The sequence below is a fragment of the Engystomops pustulosus genome, chromosome 8 (assembly GCF_040894005.1).
Source record: "Engystomops pustulosus chromosome 8, aEngPut4.maternal, whole genome shotgun sequence".
Classification (NCBI taxonomy): Eukaryota; Metazoa; Chordata; class Amphibia; order Anura; family Leptodactylidae; genus Engystomops; species Engystomops pustulosus.
Genome location: NC_092418.1, coordinates 46,428,947 through 46,449,730, shown reverse-complemented (window position 1 = coordinate 46,449,730; position 20,784 = coordinate 46,428,947). Strand labels below are relative to the sequence as shown.

At 40.0% G+C, this 20,784-nt stretch overlaps 1 protein-coding gene across 6 annotated transcripts in view; it reads right to left on the bottom strand.

The window, feature by feature from the left end:
• MYO1B (myosin IB) overlaps nucleotides 1–20,784 on the bottom strand; it is a 123,824-nt gene that overhangs the window by 84,667 nt on the left and 18,373 nt on the right. For all 6 annotated transcript variants that reach the window (XM_072120840.1, XM_072120844.1, XM_072120843.1 and 3 more), the window contains exon 3: nucleotides 19,958–20,073. In XM_072120840.1, the coding sequence (XP_071976941.1) occupies nucleotides 19,958–20,073 (116 nt within the window). The remainder of the gene's footprint in view (nucleotides 1–19,957; nucleotides 20,074–20,784) is intronic.

The window sequence follows — 20,784 nt, the reverse complement described above, 5'->3', positions numbered from 1 at the left end:
GCCAATAAATAAATCAAATCTTTAAGTGTTTCGTTTCTCTGCCGATGATGGTGGAGGATTCCCGAGTAATTTTTCACGAATGCCTCTTGTATATGATCTGAAGCTCTCAGGGGATGGATAAGCAGCTGTCACCAAGCAAGGAAACACAATATTTAGCCAGCTGAACTCTGTATGGTCTAGATGTGCATGATATGAACCCATCACTGTCAGGACAAAAGTTTAAAGGGAACCCGAGTAAGTGATTTTGGACTCTTAACCACCCACAGGTCATTATGTATACTTATTAATACCTACTAAAAAGATATAATATATATAAATATATATCAATATTTCATCAATGAATACCTACAACTAGACTCTGCACATAATCAAATGCTAACATATGAATAAATCACCAACTGATTTATAAAAAAAAAAAAACACCTTTATTGATTATTTAGAAATACACATATACGGTCACTAGTACTTAAAAGCAACGCATAAAAACAACACATTGGTGGACAAAAATGAAGTGCATCACCCGATCCATATATAGATTTGGTAGGTTCTGTGTAGCACTACGTAATCTGTGTGTGCGCTATATAAATAAAGGAATAATAATAATTTATTATCATTATGTAACCCTATAGTAAATGCAGAAAAGGCCTAATTTGGGATAGTAGTAGTCACATAATGTATATCAAAATTCAATGCCCAAAGCATGGATCACTCATATACATCCATACAAAGTACATAGTACATGTGTAATCAAACAAAGCTAGGCAGTATATCATATTCACATATACAGTGCATAGTGCATACACATTTAAAGTGCATACATGAATGACCAGATAATGCCAACCAGGCTGCATATCATATCATATAACACATACATATACACACACACACACACACACACGTATAAAGTTCGTAAAGCATACATGAAAGATTTAGATATACCAGACAGGCTGTATGTCAAAATTGGGGCCCAAGGACCCACATAATCCCAAAGCACGTTTCACAGTCGCTTATGGTGCTCATGGGTTGATATACATTATGTGACTCCCAAATTAGGAATTTTCTGCATTTACTATTGGGTTACTTATAAATAAGGATCAGGTGATGTACTTCATTTTTGTCCATCAATGTGTTTTTAAGATCTGCCTCGTCGGACACCTAGGCAAGTATAAATTGAATTTTTTTTATCAAAAAAAAAAAAAATCGAGCCACCCAAAAGCGAATGTACATGTCCTCTTTAACCCAAATATCTGTCAAATACAGGAGATTTTGCCAGACTGGTGATACTCCAGACACCATTGCCAGTTACCATCTAACCATAACCATCTTGTTTATGCCACAATTTACAATAGTTCTAAGAGACCAAGTTGATATCTGAGTGCTAGCTGTTCCTAGATATGCTAAGAACACATGCTCTTAGACTTTAAAGTATAAGGGTATTATTACAAGTCTCTTGCAGTACAGTGGTTTATAAGAGCTATGGCTCCACCACAGTCACTAGCCATGTACTGTTCCTTTAGATTTGTGAACTTGAGCCAGATTGTGCTTACAATAAGAACATGTCAATATCTTGGTGAAGAAGCACAAAGTCTATAAAAAGTTTTTAGAATTGTTTAGTTATTTAATGACCAAGTTCCTCTCTTATAAGAGTTCCTTGCAGCAGTAATAACAACAAAGCAATAACCAAGAAAATATTTAATTTGGCAAATTATCAAATGCATGTTCATCAGACTGACCCCATGCAAAGGTACCGGTTTGTATCCGTAGCACATCCTGCCACTTACCTCTGGATCAATCTTCACACCTGGTTATAGATCATTAAAAATGGAATACTGGAATGTAACAACTGATGGGGAGATGTTGCTGCTGGTATTTTCACCCCACATTAAAGATGTGTTCAGCATGATAGGACCAAAGATCAGGAGGAACTGTTCCTACAAATGATCATTTGGCCAATTAAAACCTCATGTAAAAAGTCACGTTTTAACCATTATTTGATTTTTGGATAAAGAGTTATGAACACCAATGATCAGTGTTGTTATCTGAAAGTTAGAACTAGACGCGGGTAAAAGAAAGAAGAAACACAGAAGATGAACGTGTTTGTTAGCCAAAAAGCAATATATGAATAAGGACCAAGAAGCGAGTATACAATTAAACTGCATGCCATATTCCAACACTGTCCATATAGTGGTTGGTGCAAGTGCTAGTGTTATGGTTTAGGTTCGGCCGAAGCTACTGGACCCCAATCCCCGTTGGTTTGCTAATCACTTGTCAGTATAATTTTAATTTTCTTCGTAATGAGAGTCAAAAAGTTCAAAGGCACACTTATTTCAGGAACGTAAGGTGACGTTCCTTGTAATTCTCAGCTATTTGACAAATCCAATTGTTATGAACCCAAATGAGAATTTGTGTTGATAAGTTATGAACCACAAAAGAAAATACAGAATGGATTACAACAAACCACTTTCTAAAACCATTTTCAAATTGAAAAAAAACTCGCCCTTGATTCAATATGGTAGCTTTCCAGAGGATGGCCATGTCCGGACCTAGCCTAAAAGTTACGCCCCTCATCCAGTAGATTCAAAGATGCCACTTACCCTTTCATTTCTAAAATAAATGGCTGTCTTTTGACTTACGGTATTTATCATATGGTACTTTGCTGAAAGCCCAGGTTACACAACACAAGTCTTTCATTGGGCAGAAACAGCATTATACTTCATGCACACACTATTCTGTTGATTTATGCAAAGATTCATAAAGGTTAGGTATACTTTAAAAAAAAGGGTTGTCTGGGGATAAAAAAAAAAATTGATCTATGGCCAGGGGGCTTAGAAAAAAAAACAAACTACTTATACTTACCTCTCTCCACACGCCAGTTCTCCTGTGGCACCGCCAGTCACTGCCGGCCTTGTACCAACTCCTACCGCCTGTACTTCTGTCTGGCGTGTGCCAGAGGGCAGCAGTGAGATGGCGGCACTGGAGCGCCATAGGTGGAGAATAGGAGTAGTCTTACTACTTATAATCTTACTACTTATCCCTTGACAACCCCTTTACTATTAATATTTACTTGTTTCCTTAGGATTCTGTTGTGTATTGCAAAAGAAAATAAACTGTGAAACATAAGGAATAATTTTGTCCCAGGAGAATAGCCACTCCCCTTTCCACACCTTATCTTCTAACCACAAATTATGGCACCCAGAGTCGTCAGATCCAATTCTAATGTGAGCAAATAAATGACTTTATGATAGTATGCCTTTCTTTATCTTAACTATAAAGATTTCATTAACATTCCCACATTGCAGCAAATATACAGCATTGTCTAAGTATATTAAAATAAAACACAATTTACATTTGGATGAATACCCTTAACATGGTCTAGCTGTAATATAAGTCATGTAAAGCCTACATAGAAGAAAGAGTAAGCTAGAAAACCTAAATTTCCCAATAAGCAATTGCAATAGAGAGAACAACATGTTTCTATGGTGTAATGACTGCAACTTAGCAGATGTCCCGGAAATCCCCAGAGAATGTAGTATATATAACATGAATACATTTACTTCCAGCATATAACATGCATGCTGAAAGACAGTCAGGAGACATAGCAAGAGAACATTAAAAAAGCAGTACTAAATGCATTTGAAATCCCATATTTAGGTCTGAAATTTCAGGTGTAAATCTACAAAAAGTATGTTATTTCCTCTTTTTTGTCCACTGGTTACTAATGATGAAAACCAACATGCTATTCACCATTACAACCCCAATAGAGATTCTCCCCAGTGGAACAAGACCAACAGATTTCCTTTTGATAGCAACTTGAGGAATTCAGGTCTACCCTTCACACACACAAACTGCTACAAATGTGTGTTTCATAATTCCTGGTGTGACCAGTAAATGACCTATTTTTCTGCCATTTTTATCTTTCTGTAAAAGGGCGATGCCAAATTTTATTAGTGAAGATCTGACTGATGTACTCCCATCATCACGAGAACAGCCCCAAAAGTTCATGAAAACAGTGGACCTGCTCCTACTTACTGAATTAACTGGTAGCTCAAACAAAAGTGCTGCTGTTCTATTCAGTTATATGGGAGTGCCGGAAATCAGTACCTTTTATTACAAATAGATAGGGACAATGTGGATGCCAGATGACTAGTAGTTATAACTATCTTTGAAAAGTGGAGTTATCCATGTTGTAACCATGGGTAAAGCCACAACACATTAGTGATCTAGACTTGAAAGAAGTAAAAAAAAAAAAAACTAAAAAAGGAAACCATTTTTGGTCTATAAATTATTGCCATCTGCCGTCTTAAAAAGAACCATCAAATCAGCCACCAGTCAAAGGGGCTGCTCTGGTTTATGTCAATGAATGGGCATCAGTAAAAGTGGACCATAGCTAAATACAAGTCAGGTCCCTCACTCCACCCATGGAATACATGAGAACTTTTTACAAAAACCATCAGCAAAAAACAGGTATACAAATCATAGTATCATAGTATATAAGGCTGGAAAAAGATTCAAGTTCACCAAGTCCAACCTTTAAGAATTAAATAAATGTTTTTTCCCCATAACCCGTGATATTTTTTCTCTCCAGAAAGGCATCCAGGCCTCTCTTGAACATGTACATAGAGTCCGCTTTAACAACCTCCTGCGGCAGAGAGTTCCATAGTCTCACAGTAAAGAATCCCTGTCTATGGCGATGGTAGAACCTCCTCTCCTTTGGCGTAGAGGATGCCCCCTTGTCCTGGTCACAGGCCTAGGTATAAAAAGATCTTTGGAGAGATCCTTGTACTGTCTGTTCAGGTATTTGTACATTGTAATAAGGTGAGTCGGGGAGACCTTATTTTCTAAACTGAATAATCCCAAATTTTGTAATCTTGGTTGCTCTCCACTGTACCCGTTCTAGTTCTGCCATGTCCTTTATATACACTAGTGCCCAAAACTGTACACAATATTCCATGTGTGGTCTGACCAGCGATTTGTATAAAGGCAAAACTATGTATGGAAGAAATTATACTTTGGAGAATTTTTCAGAATTTCAACATTTTGAAAATTTGAAATATCATGCTCTTCAGACAAAAAAAATCACACCACCAAAATAAGTTGATAATGAACATTTCCTAAAAAATGTCTTTTTTATGTTGACTTAGTTTTTTCCTTCTTTAACCTATAACTAAAAGTGTTATTTTTCATGAAAATCATAAAAGACTCATGTTTTAAGGAACAACAATTTAGATTACAAGTGAGACTTTGAGAGGCCGAAAGAATAGTAAAACCCCATAAATTATACTATTGCCAGCATAACCCTTTACACGTTTCACAGGGGTCAAAACAAAATGTAGGTTCGATTTCAAAATTTATATTTTGTTGGAAAAATTTAATTTTTCAAAAAATGTACAAATTCATAATGGATAAAATGTCAAAATGCTCCACAAAGTTTGATACCCAATTTGTCCTGAATATGTCAATAACCTATATGTGGTAAATGGTTGTACAGCCGATCACTGACGGGAAGAAGTACCATTGCATAGTAGATGTCTATTGTCACTTTGTACAAGCTATAAAATCTCTATTTGTTGGCACAGTGGACAAACTAGGGCTTTTTTGCAGGATGTGATAATCTTTGCAGATATTTCATTTTACGGATAATTGTAGCTTATGAATGAGATTTTATCAACTCTCTCCCGGTAGAGGAAAAGAAAATCATTAATTCTTGTTTTAGTTTATTAACACAATTTGGGAAGCCTTTCACCTTACTATAAAAACAATATGTTAATGTTATACTCTGGCTTGCTATGATTCCATTCATATTTGCCCAGTATTGCTAAATGAAAACCAGAACAAAGAAAATAACATTTTTTATTTTTTCATCCTCTGATTGTTTAAGCTCATATACACACACACACACACACACACACACACACACACACGGGTATTGCAGTGTGCTGACACATGCTCAGTAAGGCCCCTTCCACACTTGCGTTGCATTTCACGTCAGAGTTTGATCAGGGTGCGATCAGGGTTTGGTCAGTGAAAAACGCGCATTTTGCATCAGAGTGCAATCAGTTTTCAGTCAGAGTTTGTTCAGTGTCTCAGTTTTTCACGCGCATTTTCAATGCAATTTCAATGCGTATTTCACGCGCAGAAAATGCGCGTGAAATGGACTCTGGACTGAGCTCTATCTTTTCTATGGCAATTGATGCATGAAAAACGCATTGCACTTGCATTGCATATGCAAGTGTCTCAGAGTGCAATGCGTTTTTGATGCATCTCCATAGACTTGTATGGTGCGTTTTTCACACGCGTGACTTACAAAAGTAGAGCATTCGAGATTTAAACGCGCGTTAAAAAAAATGCAAGTCTGAAAAGACCCATTGAATACAATGGGTCAGAGTGCAATGCAAGTTCTGCACGTCAAAAGCACGTGCAGAAAACATGCATGAAAAACGCAAGTGTGAAAGGGGCCTAAGTTACAGTCAGGTCCTGTCAGATGTTACAAGGCCTCGGCTCATGTGAAGGAAGGGGGTCCCATTCATGGGAGACACATGTTTAATTCCCACATGACCACGGCGTGGGCAAGGGGTTCACACCCAGCAGAATTGCCTCTGGTCATTGGGGTTAATGCTAGGGTTAGCTGTGATATGCAGCGGACACCGACTCTGTACAATGTCAGCTCCGCACGAGAGCTGGTGTCAAAACGTGTGCAATAAGAGTCTGATGCAGGACGGGAAGTACTTTACTGCATAATAGTAGGGAAGTGGTTAATATCACAAACCCGCTAGACTCCTTTAAGTACCTTACATCGCCCGTTCACTTGTAGAGTTCAGTCCGTGAACTTCCAATCATGTAGGGTCCTGCTTCAAGGACAAAAGCCACTCCAGGGGATGGAACCTGGAGCATCATATTGATATATTATGCATGGTGTTCCCACTTCCTTGTGACAAAGGCTGTTATCATTACAGTGTCTGCTCTACGTCACATCAGGGATGGAGAAACTCCATGCATCAAATATCAATATGGTGCTCAAAGTTCTGTCACCAGGATTGGGATCGGTCCATGAAGTGGGACCCTGCACTGTCGGTGGTTCACAGACTAAATTTCTGAGGACATTTAGGTAGTGTTGCCCATTTATGAAGTTTTTGTGGATTTGCCAGAATACGCCTGTTTGAATGAGTCCTCATTGGAGTAGACATGCTACCCAACATAGCTTATACTTAAAAGGGAACCTGTCACCAGGTACCTCATTTTTCACTAAAGACAGATTGTAAAAGCCCATGACACCTGCAGTGCAAATCTGCCTTTCTGCCTTTTTTAAGCATTTGCATTACAACCTAATTGTGTGTTATAACTTACTCTTGCACCCTGACAAAATCCTGGGGTAGTCACAGGGGCTGGACTTTGGTTTGCATGCGTTTCGAAAAACAACATGTGACCTGTTTGAGCTGCAGGCTGTCTCCATGTTTGTGCTCCTGTACATCTTGTCCCTCCCCCACTGATGTCAGGCTGACCAGGCTGTGACCTCTGAGAAGAAGCAGGAGGTGGAGCTAGACATGAGCACAAAGGTGGGGTTCAAACTCTGAGGAGTGGGTAACACAGACAAGCCACATGTTTTTTGAAATGCATCCAAACCAAATCCAGCCCTTGTGACTACCCCAGGATTTTGTCAGGGAGCAAGAGTACGTTATAACTCACAATTATATTGTAATGCAAATGCTTAGAAAAGGCAGAGAGGCAGATTTGCACTGCTGGTGTAAAGGGCTTCTGCAGCCTGTCTTTAGTGAGAAATTAGGTCCCTGGTGACAGGGACCTATGCATGTGTTAGCCTAATGCATGTGTTAGCCTAATGGCACCATTTGTGGCATCTGGTGATGTGTAGTACTTATGGAAGACAATATGTAGAGGACATTTCAATAGGCTTGTTGCAAACGCCAGGCCGTATGCTTTGTTACTGTACTTTTATGTGTAATTTTACTATTAATAAGACTGTATGACATTCTATATTGCATGACCACACGTTCCTCTACAGAGAGAAAGGAGACATCCCAACTTTAAAGGGGAATACATCTTTGCAGTCGCATCAGTTTTCTTTATCTCTAAATTGTGGCTTTTCATCAAGTTTGACACATTTTAGTGAGTGTCGCAAATACACACCAGAGATGAACACTTCACAGGACACATTTTCCAAGATATTTAAGCCACTTAAATAAATCTGATATACAGTCAGTCCCTGGGTTACATACAAGATAGGTTCTGCAGGTTTGTTTGTGGAATTTGTATGCAAGTCAGAACTGTATATTTTATAATTGTAACCCGTGCCAAAATTTTATTGGTCTCTGTGACAATTAGATTTTAAAAATGTTGGATTGTCATAAGAACCAGGATTAACAATCAAGCTTAATTACAGACACCTCTGATGACTGTTATAGCTGTTTGCTGCAGCCCAAGGCTTAAGTACAGAAAATTACCAACATCCTTAGGTCCATTTGTAACTAGGGGTCGTTTGTAAGTCGGTTGTGTTCTTAAGTAGGGGACCGTTTGTACTTAAGACATCAAAGGCACTCATAAAACACTCACACCACATGCTAGAAATATTATTGGGCACAGATGTCCAAGGTTGCGTCAAAAAATATGAAACTTTTTGGTGAAAAATGTGCATCAAAATCCTCTGCATGTTTAACACTTGCATTATGGTTTCCATTACAGATGTGAAGAGAGCCTAAACGACACAAGCCACAGCTTTCGGCTTACACTAGGACAGTACCCTTTGCCTTATTTAAGCAAACACTTATATCAGTTATTTTGACTGCAGAGCTTTACTTCTAGACAAGTGATCTGAAATCTTAATGAAACAGCTAGAGTCTTACATACATCTCACCTTTCAATAATCTTATTGTGACAAACCGTGAAGGAGTCATGGTAGACCAGCCAGGTTTAATAGAGATCATTAAAGGGAGTGGGGAATACACAATTACAGGTCATCCTCTAGATTCTATATTCATAGAACTGTAGTATGAAATGGTGTCATGTTGTTGCCATACAAGGACAGCCCATTATGGCATATGTTACAAAGGGGTTATATGGAATGTATTTTAATAAACTCACTATTTTTATAAATTCCCATCTTTCCACACAGAATTGTATTTTTGTTATCATTTTTCTAATAGCTCTTTACCACCTCACATAGTAATGTATCAAAGTGAAAATGAGGAACGTCATTAACCCCTTCCTGCACCAAAATTCACTGCATGCACAGTGCAAGTCACATACCATAAAACCAGCATTACTACATTCTTCCACGCTTTTAAGTTTGTGGGAAAGTGAGCAAGGGTCTATTTCAGTTTCAGATTCTCAAGGGCTTTGTAAAAACTAAAGCCAGATGTTTAAACTCCAAGGGAAAATAAAAACAAGTCCATGAAACGGGATCTGGCAAAAGAAGGGAAAAGTAGGGAAGGAGAAAAACACACACACACACACACACACACACACACACACACACACACCCACATATTTTATATACACACAGTATCAAGGGCCAGTTGATGGGGAGTAGTCTATACGGTCTATGTTCACCATTACTCAACATTATTTTCATTCTATATTAAAGATTTTTCATTTTCAAAATTCTTTGCCCATTCTGTCCTGATCTTCTGTACAAATCCACAATCGCCCTGCCAGGAACTTCATCTTATATTCATGAAAACTGTCACAAGGTCCTGGCAGGGTGATTGTTCATGAACAGATAGAGATCACATGATCCTCCATTTAGTAAGGAATGTCTGATTGATAATGTTAAGTAAAGCCTCCATCTTTTACATAAATAAAGCATCACAGAACTTTTAATAGATGTATATTACCGAATATCCTGCCTCCTACACTTACACAGACGTTACAAAAAAATACATGGGGTAAACTAGCCAACCTCTTAAAGCTACAGTTACACAAACATTTGTATGCAAACCACAGATCTTTCTTTCGTTTTTTTGTGGTCATGGTGTCTTCAATATTTTTTAGGATTTTGAGTAGTATGCCCTCAAAAATGGTCCTTGTGTCATTCATCTTTCTGGGTTAAAAAAAATAAATAAAAATTACTAACTTTCAGTAACCTGTCCCATCCCCATTGAAACAATGGCTAGTACACAGCCCAAAACTAAGGCCATCCGCACACGTTGTGGATTGTGGAAACCCACATGAGAGTTTTTAGGTCTATGGGCTTGTGTTATTCTTGGTGTATTTTTATGCAGATTTACAAGTGTTATTTCTGCATGTGTTTTTTTTTACTGATTTTGCTTCACCTAATTGTCTATCATTTCTAGCAAAAATCTGCATCATGATTTACATTTTCAGATGCACGTAGACTACAATTTAAAAAAAAAAAAAAAAACGGTGCAAAATCCACAAGGACGCATAAGAAAACTAATATGATTTTAATATTTTATTTTCCACACTGAGCAACAATGTCCACAAAGGAAAAAAAACAAAAACAAACATTGTCCATTTTTTTCCAAATCGCATTCACCTTAATGCTACTGTTACACTGCCGATTTTTCGTATTTTGGTACCGTACATATCACCAACATAGCCATTGTTACAGACAAAGTAACATCTAGATATATGCCAGATCAAAGGCTTCTCAGCAAAATATTGCCCCAAGTGTTGAACCATAGGCATGTTTTACTTAATATTCATTAACCACTCGAAGTCGGGACTGAATCACTGCAGGTTAGCAGCAACACAAGTCTCATCCATGCGACTTGGAAAATGAAAAATAATTAAACTGTGGGGTTAGAATCCACCACATGTGAATTACTGAAGCCACCAGTAAATTATAGCTGAAATCAGTGGGGGAGCCACCAGTAATTTTTATATGCCCGACCTTAGACAGTTTCTGACAAGGTGAAAGCTTAACAGGCAGCAGTGTCAGACACAATGAGAAAAAGTTATTTTTTTTAAGAAGGCATTTCTTCAAATGGTAAAAGATTTAGTCAGAAACCAAGTCAACTAATTGCCTCAGCTCATAAATGCAAGGACAGGAGTGTTAGTTAAACATAGAACGTGGTAGGCCATAACAACCCCACCTACTGTCTCTCTAGTCTCACTACTAAAGCCTCACAGATTCTATAACATAAGGCTCTAAGCTCCCAGCTTCTCTCCCGGTCAAAAAGAGCATTAGCGAGATGTAAAGGGCATTATTATAAACATGGCAATAAGTGTGGCAGATAGCTAACTAGAGCCTTTAGGGCCCAACAGGGACTTGCATCCCAGGAATTTTCTCCCCATCAGGTCATCGCAGACATCTCTTACAAAAAATTGAAGCAACTTTTTGGGACTTCTACCCAGCACTCCACTGACTTGAACGTTAGACCCAGCATGTGGACTTTGGTTCCTGAATGAGGTGCTATCTTGCAGAAACCAACATACCAATTCCCCCAAATGACGCTATTGGGGGTCCTTTAGCTTAGATCCTTATGGTCAGCCCCTAACCCTCTGACGGCAGGGGCTTCCTTCCGATGGACTCTCAGGACGCAGGTTATGGTGATAACCAAGTAAGGGAAGAACCCAAGTCAGTGTTCCAGTTACAGACCCATCTCCTAGATCAACACAGACCTTAAAGCGGTTTGCTCATGAAAGAAAATTCTCAAAGTTTAATCCCCTAGTGATGTTAACACAATAAAGATAATTTTTAATCCCTTACTTGACAATTTTACTCAGTTTTATTGCCTCTCTACTAATTGGTCTTCCACTCACTAAACTCTCTCCTTTACAATCTACTCTTAATGCAGCAGCCAGGATCGTCTTTCAGACCAAACACTACACGGATGCCTCCAGTTTGTGCCAGTCACTGCACTGGCTGCCTGTCTCATTCCGTATTCGCTCTAAAATAATAACCCTCATCCACAAACCTCTGAATAATGCTGCACCTCCATATCTCTCATCTCAGTCTATCGCCCCCAACCCATGTTCTTTAATCAAATATCACTGGCAGATCAATCTCTACCTTCATTCAAACCAGGACTTGTCAAATCAACTTGCACCAATTCTCTGGAATGCGCTTCTCCAGACTAAAACATATCCTACAAAGTTTTAAAACATGCTCTTAAACTCCGTCTCATTAGGCAGGCCTATCACACTTGCTAACTGCGTGAAACGTCAACTCCCCCTTTACTAATCCATCCTATGTCCTCCTCCCATCCATTATCCAGCAAACACCAGATATATACCAAGCTCCAGGCTTCTCTGCAGTCACTTTCAACTTGGGCCTTTTAAATAAGATGGCAGCTGATGGCTGGTACAAGCTGCAGAATATTTATTAAATTATTTTATATTGTTCCCTTATAAAGAATGGCTGGAGCATTATACAATCTCTTAACTCTTGTGTCACCCCTTCACCCTCAGACTGTAAGCTCTTGTGAACAGGACCCTCACTCCTATTGTTCCATATGACTTGTAATGTTATATTATATTTGTAAATGTCAGTGTAAAGCACTACAAAATTTGATGGCGCTATACAAATAAAAATTATTATTATTTATATCCATTTAGTTCTATGTGCTGACAATGTGGTTAGATTATCAGGTTTATATACACTTTAATTTAGTTTCTGAACATTGTACTAGTATCTGAGAGATGAGACAGATCGGAGATGAGATGATGAGATCCACGAGATCCATACTACACATGACTTTCTCTCCTCTGCTATCAAAGCCAGTACATACTGTCAGCTCTACTATATACCTCCCTCCGCCCTGGATAAAGAACTTCTCTGCCTGTAGCTTGCAGCTTTGTTCCAGTGTCAGTGTGGGAGAGCTCTGCCCTGGAGTGCAGGGAGAGGGACCTCTGCAGGGAGCAGAGGAAGAGAGAAGCTCCATTAGGCTTAGGGAAGATGGCTGCTGACCCTAAAGTCAGAAGATACACGGTTGGGTCTAAGAGCAACCAAAATGGTGTACAGCAGGACTGATACGGAGACAGGTTGGAATTATATTTATGAAATGCTGTATTTTTGTTAATAACAGTGACTATACAGAATGTGTTATTTTGTTATCCTGAGTACATTCAAGAAACTTGTCTCCGTGGGAATACCACTTTAAGATCTTCAAGAAGATCCTGTCAACGTGATTATCTGTTCTCCTTGCAGATATTCACTTGGATCAGGCAGGGCCACGGATGTTATTGTGAAGTTTATAGATTTACTATAGTGTATGCTCTGCCTTGTGTCTCTTCTGTTCCTGTTGCTCCCTCTCTGCTGCTTTCATACATAAAGAATTACAAATAAAACGAATTGCCCTAACCTTAGTGTGATCAGCCTTCTTGGGATTTACTTGTATACATCCTCCCTGGTCTTAATTTGGTGGAATAGGTAGGTGTGCTGTTGGTAAGTCATTTGAACATTTAGCAGAAAAGGTACAGAAGATTTATTTTCGTACCAGCAGCGACCAAAGTTTATGTTTGCTTATCTGTAGAAGCCAGTTACAGGTCTGTTATGTGACAACCTGTTTGCTTGCTACAAAGTTAAGTTATTCCCCAGTCGCTGTGTACATTTTTCATTCTTTGTTTCCTCCTGACCACCTGCTGGCAATAAAGCCTCAGTATTAGTACTTACTGTACAATACAATCTGTTCATCTACAACGACACAGCTTAACTGCTCAAAATGTACAAAAAAGCTAAAGGAAAAAAAAACCAGGTGATTACCAAACACTTGAATTATTAGGCACACAGAATCCTTATCACATCACCTGGAAAATATGTGTCGTTTTTCACAACATATGTTCTATGAGCTCAACGGCTTTTCAGACCAATCCTTGCCTTGAGGATATTCCAGGAAACAGTGCCTTATTAGCATAACAGAAAAAGATCTGAAAGGGGCTGCCCAACAGTTACAAATTACTGTACGGAATGTTAAAAAGCAACATTACTCAGGGGTTAAGAGGTTAACAAAACAAAAAAAAAAAAAACAGCAATGGCTCCATTAATGTAGTTGCATTAGGGCTTGTTTTCTGTGTGTCTGATTCTAGTTTTTAATGGAGCAGTTTAGATAACCATTTCTGTGGGAAGGATTAAAAATATATATATATATTTGGGTTTAATGGCGCTATCCAGCAAGAACATTAAAGACTACTCTGTATTAATGAAGTCTACAGAACATTCTTTGCTCTCAAAGAGACTTTTCTGTACATCACTGATAAATCACAGACAGGCTTGCTTTGTCGGAAACATCACCTGCCCGTCTTCCACTATCATTATGTATCTGTGCAACCAAAATTCAGTAGAAAACTTTCAAATACTGTATATACTCGTGTATAAGCCGAGTTTTTCAGCACAAAAAATGTGCTGAAAAACGTCCCCTCGGCTTATACACGAGTCATACATAAGTCATACAGTCATAAAAAATAATAAACTTATATACTCACCCTCCGGTGGCCCCGACCTGCAGCGCTGCTCCCCCGATGCACTGCTCCCCCGATGTCCGCGCGGGTCCTCTTCTGGCTTCCGCACCATCTTCTGTCTTCTCTAACTTTGTGCTGGGCGCGTCATACTAGGCGCCGTCCGGGGGAGAACAATGGCGGCGCTAAGGTGCTAAAACGTGAAGGTAGCGATGAGGCATTACAGGATTATAGAGCGAAAAATAAATCCTGTAAAAAGCAGATAAAGGCCGCAAAAATAGAGACTGAGAGAAATATTGCCAGGGAGAGCAAAAATAATCCCAAATTATTTTTCAAGTATATAAATGATAAGAAACTAAAAACAGAGAGTGTGGGTCCCCTTAGAAATAACATGGGGGTCATGGTGGAAGGAGATGAGGAAAGGGCCAATCTACTGAATGTCGCCTTCTCAACTGTCTTTACCCAGGAAAATCCCCTGGTGGAAGACACAATGAGGAATAATGTTAATTCTTTTTATAATGCCAACAGTTTAACCCAGGAAGAGGTACGGCGCCGCCTCGCAACCACTAAGATAGATAAATCACCTGGGCCAGATGGCATACACCCCCGGGTTCTGCATGAATTATGTACGGTGATAGACAGACCGTTATTTTTAATATTTGAAGATTCACTGAGGACTGGTTATGTTCCACAGGAATAGCGCATAGCAAATGTGGTACCAATATACAAAAAAGGATCAAATAGCGATCCTGGAAACTACAGACCCGTGAGTCTAACTGCTGTGGTGGGGAAAATATTTGAGGGGTTTATTAGAGATGCTATCCTGGAGTATCTCACTGTGCACAACCTTATAACCCAGTGTCAGCATGGGTTTATGAGAGATCGGTCCTGTCAGACTAATCTGATTGGTTTCTACGAGGAGGTAAGTTCAAGACTGGATCTGGGGGACGCTGTGGATGTTGTATATCTGGACTTTTCAAAGGCATTTGACACCGTGCCACATAAAAGGTTGGTATATAAAATGAGACTGCTGGGAATAGGAGAAAATCTGTGTATCTGGATAAGTAATTGGCTTAGTGATAGAAAACAGAGGGTCGTCATTAATGGCACATTCTCAGATTGGGTTGATGTTACCAGTGGAGTGCCACAGGGGTCAGTATTGGGGCCACTTCTTTTTAATATTTTTATTAATGACCTTGTAGTGGGTTTACACAGTCAAGTTTCAATATTTGCAGATGATACTAAGCTGTGTAAAGTAATAAATACTGAGGTCGATAGTTTAGCATTACAGAGGGATTTGTGGAAGCTTGAGGGATGGGCAGAGAAATGGTTGATGAGGTTTAATGTAGATAAATGTAAAGTTATGCACATGGAAACAAAAAGTCAATTACTTAGTAAAACTGAAGCTGAAAAGGACTTGGGGGTATTGGTGGATGGTAAACTTAATTTTAGTGACCAGAGCCAGGCGGCTGCTGCTAAAGCAAATAAAATAATGGGATGTATCAAGAGAGGAATAGATTCTCATGATAAAGACATAGTTCTGCCCTTATACAAATCCCTGGTCAGACCACACATGGAATATTGTGTACAGTTTTGGGCACCAGTGTATAAAAAGGATATAGTAGAGCTGGAACGGGTGCAGAGGAGAGCAACCAGGATTATTAGGGGAATGGGGGGGGACTAGAATACAATGACAGATTACAAAATTTGGGATTATTCAGTTTAGAAAAAAGACGACTGAGGGGAGACCTCATTACAATGTACAAATACCTGAACGGACAGTACAAGGATCTCTCCAAAGATCTTTTTATACCTAGGCCTGTGACCAGGACAAGGGGGCATCCTCTACGCCTAGAGGAGAGGCGATTCTACCATCACCATAGACAAAGGCTCTTTACTGTAAGAGCAGTGAGACTGTGGAACTCTCTGCCGCAGGAGGTTGTTATGGCCGACTCTATGTACATGTTCAAGAGAGGCCTGGATGACTTTCTGGAGAGAAAAAATATCACGGGTTATGGGGATAAAACATTTATTTAATTCTTGAAGGTTGGACTTGATGGACTTGCATCTCCTTCCAGCCTTATATACTATGATACTATGAAGAAAGAAGATGGTCGCCGAAGCCAGAAGAGGACCCGCGCGGACATCAGGGGAGCAGCGCTGCAGGTCGGGGCCACCGGAGGGTGAGTATATAAGTTTATTATTTTCTTTTAATGCTGGGCTCGCTGTATATTACTGTAGGCAAGCTGCACTGGGGGCAGTGCTGTATGCATACTGGGGGCAGTGCTGTATGCATACTGGGGGCAGTGCTGTATGCATACTGGGGGCAGTGCTGTATGCATACTGGGGGCAGTGCTGTATGCATACTGGGGGCAGTGCTGTATGCATACTGGGGGCAGTGCTGTATGCATACTGGGGGCAGTGCTGTATGCATACTGGGGGCAGTGCTGTATGCATACTGGGGGCAGTGCTGTATGCATACTGGGGGCAGTGCTGTATGCATACTGGGGGCAGTGCTGTATGCATACTGGGGGCAGTGCTGTATGCATACTGGGGGCAGTGCTGTATGCATACTGGGGGCAGTGCTGTATGCATACTGGGGGCAGTGCTGTATGCATACTGGGGGCAGGGCTGTATGCATACTGGGGGCAGGGCTGTATGCATACTGGGGGCAGTGCTGTATGCATACTGGGGGCAGTGCTGTATGCATACTGGGGGCAGTGCTGTATGCATACTGGGGGCAGTGCTGTATGCATACTGGGGGCAGTGCTGTATGCATACTGGGGGCAGTGCTGTATGCATACTGGGGGCAGTGCTGTATGCATACTGGGGGCAGTGCTGTATGCATACTGGGGGCAGTGCTGTATGCATACTGGGGGCAGGCTGTATGCATACTGGGGGCAGGCTGTATGCATACTGGGGGCAGGCTGTATGCATACTGGGGGCAGGCTGTATGCATACTGGGGGCAGGCTGTATGCATACTGGGGGGGTCTATGACCAATGCATTTCCCACCCTCGGCTTATACTCGAGTCAATAGGTTTTCCCAGTTTTTGATGGTAAAATTAGGGGTCTCGGCTTATACTTGGGTCGGCTTATACTCGAGTATATACGGTAAGTTTCTAAAAGATTGCAATTTAGAAAATAATTAAAATTTTATTTGACTCCCTTCAATGAGGTTCTTTTAGGTTTTCAATTTTTCATATGATTACACACACACACACATTTTTTTTTTCTTTTTTAATTGGCCATACACACTGGCTTTTCTTTACATGTTGGTTGGTCAAATGCTCCTTAAGGAAACTTACCATTATGGCTCTACCTTAAAAAGGTAGAACCAGTGGCAGGTTCCTGTATTCTGTGGCAGCCCAGGTAGTCTTCAGCGCGCAGTTTCACAGACGAGTGTGCACAGCTACAGTGACGCAACCTCATCATTGAAGCCAGAGATAACATTTTTATAAAGTTCTGCTTTCTCTAAGCTTTTGTATTACAATATAATTGCGTGTTATAACTTACCTTGCACCCTGACCATGTGTAGTCAAGGGGTTGGGGGTTTGGCTTTGGTTTGGATGCATTTAAAAAACATGTGACTTGTCTGTGCTGCAGACTGCTCAGCTCTTGGCCCCCACCTTTGTGTTCCTATACAGCTCCTCCCTCTCCCACCGATGTCAGCTCACCAGGCTGTGATCTCTGTGAAGGAGGAGGAGGGAGGGGCTGTACAGGAGCACAAAGGTGAAGGCTGAGCAGTCTGCGGCACACACAAGTCACATTTTGTTTTTTGAAATGCATACAACCAAAGCCCAACCCCTGAGACAACACAGAGGATTCTGTTAGGGGGAAAGGAAAGTTATAACACACAATTATATTGTAATACAAATTCTGAGAAAAGGCAGAAAGGCAGATGTCCAATGCAGCTTTAATAGGTTTCTGTGACAATGTCCCTGGCGACCGGTTCTTTTTAAGAAATACACCTCCATCAGAGGTTTCTGAGCAGTCACCTACCCTCATGTTGGAGCATTAACAATCTGTGTAAGAGGGGGCAGGGGAGCAGGACATACAGCATTCGCCAGACAGTCATCTTAAAATTTACTGAAGATACTAGCTTAACTCAAGAGAAATGTGGGATGGAATTTGAGAATTGCATTTGTCCCAGGTTCCGTAGACAGTAACATTATTTTATTACAAGTACATTACTGATATAGTCATGAAATGTGCTTTATCACATCAAATTCATAGAAAAGTATTTCATTCTCCAAAAATCACATGCAAGTATATTAGTCATATTCTTGTATTACACACAGTCTTTTAGTTAGATTGTAGACAAAGGCTTGTATTGCATAGGAACAAGGCCTCCTTGTTTCACAGCTCTCGAAATCTATTTTTTTGGTGCATGGAGCATTGTAATGAATTACTAAAAAAGAAAGTGAATCTGCTGAATTGGTATAATTTGGGAGCCGCATGTCACATTCGGTCAGTGGTTACACAATCCAGAGTGCATGTGGCTCAGGGCCACTGTCCGAAAGGCCAATGCTCTATATAGATGCTGCAATAACTGAATGTCAAGTGCTCACATTCCAGAAGTGACTGGACTACAGAACAAGCTAGAATTCTTCTTAAACATCAATTTTATTGGAAGTATTCTCAGTCCATAAGAATTACTGCAAAATATTACACTCCGCATATGTATATTTGTACACCCATGTCAATCAATATTCCTTGTAAAAAATAAAATTGATAAACTACATTTTTTGGGGGAATGTCCCTCCTGCACACAACCACATTATTTTGAATTCCATCATCCTCATGCCTGTTAGTTTTTACAGCCGAAAGGATGAGTCGACTGCAAAAACTGCAAATGATAGAGCAAGTCCACTTCCTGCCCGAGTTTGCAGCCAACGCAGTCTGAGTAGCCATCCGCTTATGACAGCCTACTGGACCTTTGCTTGCGGCCCGTGAAAAGGATGCGGTCGTGTGCAGGTAGGCTCACACTTGCCCCTTCAACGAGAAGCATATCAACTTTCAGAGGTCTACTTACTCATATTCATAAGAATATATGGATATTCATAAGAAATAAAAAAGGTAAAAAACAGATCAAAAGTTCTTAAAAACTCGATTTCAGTAAAGACTTGCAACGGTTCTGTAGCCTACTTAATATTGATTGTATTTCAATAAACAAGGGAGTAATTCAAGAGATCACTTGTGTTTTTTTTTATTAAGAGAGGTTGTGTCATCAAGTACCTTTTCTCCACTGGGACCCAGAAATGCAAACCTGCATGCTCAACCAACAATTTATACACTTTTCTTGAAATTTTCGGGCAGCCATCTCCTGCCAAACTACACAATTGGAATATTGGTTGGGCCCTCCCATTCTCGTGATAGCTAGGGGTTTGACTAAGGGCTACCGCTCCCCTCAACAATCAAACACTTATACCCTACTCTGTGTATAGAGCAGACTAGTACTTACGGGCACAATCCCCTTAATGTACAACAATGATCATTTCATTTACACTGGTTACAAATCAATCTTAAAAGTATGACAGAATAAATAAGAAATACAGAAATATAATAAATGTGCACACAATACTCACATATGTGGACTCAGTTCATAAAAGTTACGATTCCGGTATTCTTCTACTTTATCAGGTGTGTAAATGGGCAGTGACCTGTAGGGGTTTACAGATATAACCACACTTCCTATGTAGGTCTGTGAATAAAGAGATCCACCATGTTATAGAACATATAGATTGTAAAGTTTAATTTACACATTTCCCCATAAATTATACATCACAAATAACAATGAAAAATTGTATCTATTTCATAACTTCATCTAGTAAATGTATTCGGCATTTCAATGCTCATGTATTGGGACATCAATATATATTGGAACAGCCACAGATGCAGAAGGTGCATGTACTTTTGGTCACTATAATTAAGTTTACAGCAATGTGACTAAGTTGCCAGCACTGCCTAGCGCTGGGGTCCTGGTTTAAGTCCCATCCAGGTCAACATTTGCAAAGAGTCTGTATGTTCTCTTCGTGTTTGCATGGGTTTCCTCCCACACTCCACATAGGTTAATTAGATTGTGAGCCCCAATGGGGAACAGTGAACGATTTCGCAAGCTCTGTGTGCCCTACATAAAGAAATTATTATTATTTTTTAAAAGCATGAGGAGCGCAATGGGGGGAAATAACAGACTTGCGGCAGAATTCTGGTGGATTTGTGCCTTACACCACATTTATCAAGGCTCTTGGAACCTTTTTGGGACTTTTCTGACTTGTACAAACGAGTGTGACCTTTGAAAACGGGTGTGGCCTCACAGGAAGAGCCTATGGTCAAAGGAAAATCGTTTGTGCACCAAAAATTCTGCATGATAGTTTGGATCAACTGAAACTAGGCGTAAATTATGAACAGACAG